Source organism: Electrophorus electricus, chromosome 9 (assembly GCF_041902795.1).
Source record: "Electrophorus electricus isolate QZ-2024a chromosome 9, ASM4190279v1, whole genome shotgun sequence".
Taxonomy (NCBI): Eukaryota; Metazoa; Chordata; class Actinopteri; order Gymnotiformes; family Gymnotidae; genus Electrophorus; species Electrophorus electricus.
Window position 1 is genome coordinate 20,658,198 of NC_137505.1, and position 7,928 is coordinate 20,666,125.

The window sequence follows — 7,928 nt, forward strand, 5'->3', positions numbered from 1 at the left end:
CAAACACACATGTTGTCCTTTAATGCTGAAAGTGGTTGCTTTGGTCTCTAACCTAGTAAAAACTAAAGCCACTTCATTAGTCCATTTCCAGTTCTCTGTTGCCATCTAGAGGTAAGCTGGCTCTGTGGGTCACGTGACCAAAGTTCTGCCTAGATACATGTTGTCCTTACATAACCACATGCGCTCAGATGCATCAGCTAGACTGTGCAGTTAGCGCTGTGGCATGACCGGGATACGTTGAGCTTTGATATTCTCAAGACAGAAGGACTCTTCTCCCCAGCCAAGGCACAGAGCAGAGAGCGAGGCAGGCCATAGCACGGGGAACGTGCTGGGGTCCACATCACCCCACACGTCAGCCACACACAACTTTTCCAGCTGTGCTGGGGATTTGAGTCATTTACCCATTGTGTCTGTTAATGTGCTCCAGGTTTTGTTTTTTTTTACCCAGTATGGATCCAGCAGCCTGTCTCTGTAGATGCAGACAGGAAGCTTGCAGGAATAATACACTTTTGCAATTAAAAGTCTGCCTGATGCGCTTATGATCTGCTCTGTCTGTGATGAAACTGGAAAAAAGTTTTGCCAGACCAAAGGATACTACAATTCATAAGTAACCAAATAAGTCTAGGGCTGAATTGAAATAAACTAGGTCATCAATAATTAATTTTTTGTGTGTGTGTGTTTATAGGACATCAATTTCACTGGCGCATTTTAAAATCCACTTCAGCTGTGTAATAAGTTGAGTGCTACATGCATGTATGTAAATCATATTTAAACATCCGATGATGAATTTAAATGTCGTTGACTGTGTTCCCGCACTTCCTGGCATCCAACACAATGGATTTTATTTTCTTTTTGTCTTTTTATGCTTCCTCCAATCCTCATTTCCACATTCGGAATCCAGTCTCAGTGCAGCTATATAACACCCTATACATTTACATTTACGGCATTTAACAGACGCTCTTATCCAGAACGATTTACAAAAGTGTTTTGTCATTTACTCATAGAATACATCCTAGTACAGTGCAGTAGGTTAGAATCAAACATACCAATGAACTAGAATACTGTAGAATACAGGGATGAATGCTGATACCTAGAAGTACAAAATACACAAGGTCTATCTTAAACAATAAGTGCTATGAACAATAAGTGCTAGAGTTTGTTAAACAACATAAACAATACCCTACAATAAGTACTAATGTAGTCAGTCAATATGGGAGCAGTGTCAGTTGTCCTTTAAATATTCTGCAAATAGATGGTTCTTCAGTCTGCATTGGAAGACTGCAAGAGACTCTGCTGTCTGGACAGCAAGTGGGAGTTCATTCCACCATTTTGGAGCCAGGACAGAAAATAGTCTCGATGCTTGTCTTCCATGAGACCTGAAGCACGGTATTTCAAGCCGAGCCGTATTTGAGGTACGAAGTACTCGAGGTACGGATCAGGCTTTGACCATTGACCTCATGTATGAAGGGGCTGGTCCATTTTTGGCTTTGTAGGCAAGCATCAAGGTTTTAAATCTGATACGTGCAGCTACAGGGTGCCAATAAAGGGAGCACGGCAGTGGAGTAACGTGTGAACTTCGGAAGATTGAATACCAGTCGTACTGCTGCATTCTGGACAAGTTGTAGAGGCTTGATGGCTCTTGGAGGAAGACCAACAAGTAGTGAGTTGCAGTAGTCTAACTTTGAGATCCCAAGAAACTACACAAACACCTGGGTAGCTTCCTGCAAGAGAAAGGGCCGAATCCTTCGCATGTTACAAAGGAGGAATCTGCAAGACTGGGTTAGATTAGAAACATGAGTTGAGAATGACAACTGGTTGTCCAAAGTTATGCCCAGGCTCCAGGCAGCTTCGGATGGTGATACCAGGGAGTTCTCGTAGGAAACAGTGAGGTCATGGTAAGGGGTGGGAGTACCTAGGATGAACAGAAGCTCAGTTTTACTGGGGTTGAGCTTCAAGTGGTGGGCTGTCCATGACGCGATGTCAGTCAAGCATGCTGAGATACATCTGGAGACCTGTGTGTCAGAGGGTGAAAAAGAAAGTAATAATTGAGTGTCATCAGCATAGCAGTGGTAGGAGAAAGCATGAGAAGATATTACATCACCAAGAGAACGAGTATACAAAGAGAAGAGAAGGGGGCCCAATACTGAGCCTTGTGGAACACCAGTGGAGAGTCTACACGGTTTGGATGTGGATTCTCTCCATGTCACCTGATTGGACCGTCCCACCAGATAGGACTGAAACCATCTCCAAGCAGAGCCAGTCACACCAAGCCTGGAGAGAAGAATGTTGTGGTTTACTCTGTCAAAGGCTGCTGAAAGGTCTAGAAGAATCAAAACTATACACACATACACACACATACGTGTGTGTGTGTGTGTGTGTGTATGTGTGTGTGTGTATGTATATATTATGTGTGTGTGTGTGTGTGTGTGTGTGTGTGTGTGTGTGTGTATGTATATATTATATATATGTGTGTGTGTGTGTGTGTGTGTGTGTGTGTGTGTGTGTGTGTGTGTGTGTGTGTGTGTGTGTGTGTGTGTGTGTGTGTGTGTGTGTGTGTGTGTGTGTGTGTGTGTATACAGGCCAGCTCAGAAGTTATGACAGGATGATTTTAAAATGCACATATGTTTTCTAAAGCTTCACGGTGAATGATGTGGTTTCCTGCAAACATGCCTGCCCCTTCACTGAGTGAGTGATAAGGGGCAACAGTGAGTCATCAATAAGATGAACGTCTCTTTGGGTTGCCATGTGGCATTTTTTTTGGTCCTCTTTTGAGAGCTCAGACTAACCCCAACACTGCTTGAAAAGACTGCATTCAAACAGCTTTATAGCCAGCGGGTCTCAAAAGCTAAATCTGACTCCAAGCCTGGTTTTCGGCAAAGTCCAAATGGGTATTTGACAAAACAGGCTTATTGTCTTATCTGGATAATTGCACTTCAAATCCTGAAACTGCTTTTTTTTTCTTTCTTTTTTTCCTCCCCATGGTCCAGATATAGAAGACTTTCAGGTTTCATGTGGTTTTCAGTTATCTGGCTCACTCAGAAACCTTGCTTTGTGAATCAGAATCAGGAATGTGTTATGTCACTGCTCAGGCAGACTCACAGACCGACTGAAACGTGATCCAGCTCATCATCTGCTTGTTGTTGCCCTTCAGCCTCGACGTGACGGGAGATGAGGTCACATCTCCGCCGCCCGGCACACCGGCGGAGCTGAGGAGCGAGGAAGCTTACTCCGCCAAGGTAACAGAGGCGCCAGGCGGCTCCGTGCCGCACAGCCTGCCCCCTCCAGCCGCAGAGCCTCCGGGCGGCGCCCTGCGGCAGGGTGAAGGGCCTCGCTCCCCTCACGCCGCTGCCCGAGAGCAGAAGCCTGGCTAGCAAAGCAAAGGAGCTTGTGCAGAGCAGCTGTCATGAGCTTCTTTGCAAAAACGACAGTCCATAAGCAGCTTTTAATGCATTTTTAAGGTTTTATGCCTTTTAAACCAGACAACAAATGACCGTTGGAGTGTTTGTCCCAACGCAGGGCAGGCTGGAGGAGCAGGAGCCACGCCCTGTACCCCAGAGCGATAACCTGATTGACTTCACTGATCCTAACCCAGGAGTGAGTCCAAAGACACTACAGACACGCCAGCATTCCATCAAGCTTAGGTGTTGTGATGCTTTTAAAGGAAATGCATTTCAAAACGGTCAGCTCTCGGCCAAAGAGGACACGCCGAATCATCTAAGTGCAACAAATTGTAAGGCGATATGGTGCTGAAATTGGAATGACCTTGTCCCTATCTTAACAGCCTACGCAAGTGCAGCTGCCCAAGCCTATTACCGGCCCCCGGTGGATCATTCCAGCAGCTACGGTGAGTTCAGGCAGTTGACAGGCTCCAATAACTGGATCACATAACAGCATCATGTCGTTACCATGCGGAAGCTTTTCATGTCACTAATAAAGCCACACACTCAAGCTCCATATATTTAATTTAAATGCCCGTGTTTGCCCTCAGTTTAATTAACCGCAACACTGAAATGTGGGTAATTTAATTGAGGCATGTGGACCTTGCATGGTGGGTGTCTTTTAACACCGTAAGGCATAGGATCCATTACCAGCACTTCATAGCATTACTGCTTCCTCTTTGCATGATGTCCACAGGAACAAGAACAAGATGGGCTTGTTTTGTTTTTTGTTTTTTTAACCTCGTAATCATCTCAGATGTATGAAGTGCAGCATCGTGACGCTCACAGGGACAGCTGGAAAAATATGAGCATCAAATAGATTTTCATATTTTCAACACCCATCTCGAAATGTTCAGCATCGTATTGTGGCTTTTCAAGAATTGTCCAATGATTTCTGAAGCTCTTTGGTTTAAAAACAACCCTCGGTGCTATCATTACTAATCTGCAGTCCAGAGTCTTGGGATGCACTGTTAGTTGAAAAGAAGATGAGGGAAAAAAGATGACATTTGTAAATCTCTGCGTCCTGCAGACATATTGACCTGTACCGCGCACACTGCGTGCGTTTGTAGACCCGTAGGGTCGGCGGCCTCTCTGGGCGTTCAGTGTGCCATGACACTGGGAGCAGTGCTGCCCATCGCTCTGACCATGCATGCCAGCGCTCACCTTTCTGGTGTCCGTTTTGTCATCCTCTCGCTCTTCTGCTGACACACAGCCAGTATAGTGACCTCCGTCCCCTCTCTGTGACCCCCCCCCCCACCTCCAGCACGCCGCCGGCGCCTTTACTAACGGCCTTCTAGAGCTGGATTGCACAGCAAAGGCGACACCTCACCATCCTGAAGGGGGCGCTCACGCCTCTCTTCCTCAGCTTTCTCACACTCATAATGTGATTGGCACCAGGTTTGTGCAAGCCCTGCTTCATTCCCATGTTGTTTTAAGACTAAAATCTTGCTACTGTTAAGTTTTTTGGTTTTTTTTTTTTTTTTTTTTAATTATCATCAATTTGCTGTAGTGATTAACATCCCCATAATTATTTAGCAAATTTTAATGCAGTATGCAGTCCTCTACACAATTAAACTGCTTCGCTTTTCTTGTTAATTATCACTAAGGGATGCGGCTTTTGGATGTTTGTTGATGATAATGATGATTAATATTATTATTATTATTATTATTATTATTATTAATAATAACAAATTAACACTGAAACTTGGTTGAATTTGAAGTGTTTTAAATAGTCTTTAAGTGTCTCAGATTGTTCCTTTTTGTGTAGAAGTGGTCCTCACGGCTCAGGCAGTGGGATTCACCACGTCTCCTCTTGACTACAGCGTTGTTCCTCCTCCTCCCAGGGACAACAGCCACAAACCAAGGACCCTGCTGACCACTGAGCTCTGAGACCCGCGGGCCCCACACCGCCTCTTCACCGCCAGCTGCTCAGCCGCCCGCTCTGGGCTGTTCCAACCCCCCCCCCACTACATTCTACTGTGAGGCTTCCTCACACACATTCCAGCACACCCTGAGCTTAAAGCACAGCAAGACACTAATGCCCCGTGTACGGTACATGTGACTCTACCGGCTGAACTCCACCAGACGCTCCACCTTTGAGCAGCATCAGGGTTCAGAAGGGGCCTCCAAGCTCTGACCCAGGATCAGCCTCACCGGCACCAAACAGCCTCATCTTGGACTTTAAGGACGTGGAGGGGTGTGGACACTGATTTTCCGAGACATCGTTTCCGTTACAGCCACTGCGACATGGCGCGATTTGATATCACCGCAGCTGTTCCAGGGTCAGGGCTGGGAGGCCTCCATTTGGCGGTGCTGGGACTTCTTTTCAGAGGGCTGTGGTTTTGCTCGGCCACCTACTGTTCTCAAACTCCGTGTAGTTAGATCACTGTGACAGAGCAATTTGCCAGACCGCTATGGATCACCGACTTTGGAAACTTTTATTTATAGAACAGCCGTAGGTCTTTTTACAAGCATGTTTTTCCCTTTTGTTTGCTTTTTTCTTTCTGTCCTGTCTGTTCTGAGGCACGGTAGTATTCAGTATGAAGCTTTAAAGCACTGTACTTCAAACCTGTTTATTGTTAGGACAGTTGTGTTGCGTAGCACTGGACCACATGCCATCATGGCATGGCTGAGCCACTTTGGTTTGACCTTCGATCTGTTGTTGCTGTTTTCATGTCTGTCAGAGACGTAGTTGCCTAATTACCTACCTTGTCTTAACTGCTCATTTTGCAGATTTTAAATACTTCACTCATTTTTTTAGTAAATCAAATCTACTAGCATGTATATTGCTTTTTGGATCACTGCATTTTACTGTAATTCACTGGATAATGCATGATGGTTATCATGTAGTCTTGACACTGGTTATGAGAACTGGCTAGAAAGAGGAACAGAGAAAGGAACTGTACCCAGTTCTCAAGTAGTTCTGAAATTGCAACTAACGACTGTGTTGCCATGAAGGCTGGCTGGCTAGTCTGAGGCTAGTCTGACCATAAATATGGTCACACTTTAATATGTCCTGTGTCTATTATTGTCCACCAGTTACCTCTGCACAACCAGATAAGCTCTTTCATTTACCTCTGTTGTATTCTTCGTTTTTTTTTTCCTGCTGTCTGCATCACACATTTGAATTTACAACTAGACCGTCAGATGAAGATCTCTGGACAAAAATCTGAAATGTTTTCTTGATCTTATAATGAAAGTGTTCTGATGAGAGCTGTCAGTTTTTCAGTTTGTTGTCTTCTCCAAGACCACGCTGCGATGGGCCGTTACGAGTCCTAGTCGGCCTTGAGCGCTTTCACGTTCACGATTAATGGCTGCGAGAATATGTGTAATCAGAAGTGCAGTTTCCTGTAGCTGTCTGGCTTTAATTTATTCTTTTTTCTCTCTGTTCTGTACAAGCACCCTGTTTTACTCTCTGTAGAATACCATAGATGTATTAATGACTTCTGTAGAGGTCGCAGCACTGATTGGTATCATGTATGTACACTGACTGAAGAAGTTTGAGTAGTGTGCCTTTTGTCATTTGGTATGATGTAGGTCATTCTCCAAATAAAAATGTATTTTAACAGTATACTCTTTCTCGCCATTTTATTTTCCGCACAAGTATTACTTGGCCTAAAGAGAACATCTTCCAGGTACTACTAACAAGCAACAGTTTATCTTTATAGGTATGCACAATTGATCCATTGCCCCAGTCACTCACGATGTCACCCAGGGTTCTCTTCTTGGACCCCTGCTTTTTATATAAGCTATATCTAACCTAGGTTGGATAATTTGTAATCAAGATTTGAAGTTTCAGTGTTATGCTGCTGATATTCAGATCTATATTAGTAGTGCTTCATCCACAATTTTATTAAGGGGATTACATGCATTTCAAACTTAAAACACTGGTTTTTGATGCCAGTTTTCCTGTTGGATCAGCTCCGCTTATTAAAAACATAAAAGCTTGTTTTATGACCTCTCTCTCACATATGAACCCCATTTCAAGTCTCCTTACTGGAACTGCATTATTTCATCTTTATAATATAACCAGTCTCCACCCTCCGCTGGTCGGTGATACTGAGGCCAGTAAATGCCTTTTTTTCATGTGGGTTTCTGCAATTCCCTCATTGATTAACTCCCTACTAAATGTCTTAACCGCCTTCAGTTCACCACTGTCCTCACATATGCCAAACGTTCTCTTCATCTTATCCATGTACTACATCACCTTCGCTGGTAACCCACTCATTCATTCAACCCATTTGAGTGCAAACTGTTCCTCTTAACTTTCAGAGCCCTTGACAGTTTTGCCCCCGTCTAACTCACTGAGCAGATTCATGTATACTCTCCCTGTCTCCCGCAGTTCTGAAATTCTTGCAGGTCATTCACTGCTGGTTTTCCTAAACTCTGGAATTCTCTACCACATAATTAAAAATTGCTCTATCTTCCTTTAAAATTCAGCTCAACACTTTCCTCTTTACTGGACATATTTTTCTCTCTCTACATCCCAAG

The 7,928-nt window shown here is 44.3% G+C and overlaps 1 protein-coding gene across 5 annotated transcripts in view; it reads left to right on the forward strand.

The window, feature by feature from the left end:
* epb41l5 (erythrocyte membrane protein band 4.1 like 5) overlaps window positions 1-7,008 on the forward strand; it is a 29,019-nt gene extending 22,011 nt beyond the window's left edge. For 2 of the 5 annotated variants that reach the window (XM_035522814.2, XM_035522816.2), the window contains exons 22-26: window positions 3,152-3,236; window positions 3,517-3,594; window positions 3,782-3,844; window positions 4,702-4,835; window positions 5,206-7,008. In XM_035522814.2, coding sequence (XP_035378707.1) covers window positions 3,152-3,236; window positions 3,517-3,594; window positions 3,782-3,844; window positions 4,702-4,835; window positions 5,206-5,254 — 409 coding nt within the window. In that variant the 3' untranslated portion in view covers window positions 5,255-7,008. The remainder of the gene's footprint in view (window positions 1-3,151; window positions 3,237-3,516; window positions 3,595-3,781; window positions 3,845-4,701; window positions 4,836-5,205) is intronic. The other 3 variants (XM_035522815.2, XM_035522817.2, XM_035522818.2) reach the window with 3 other exon arrangements.
* The last annotated feature ends 920 nt before the right edge of the window (window positions 7,009-7,928 follow it).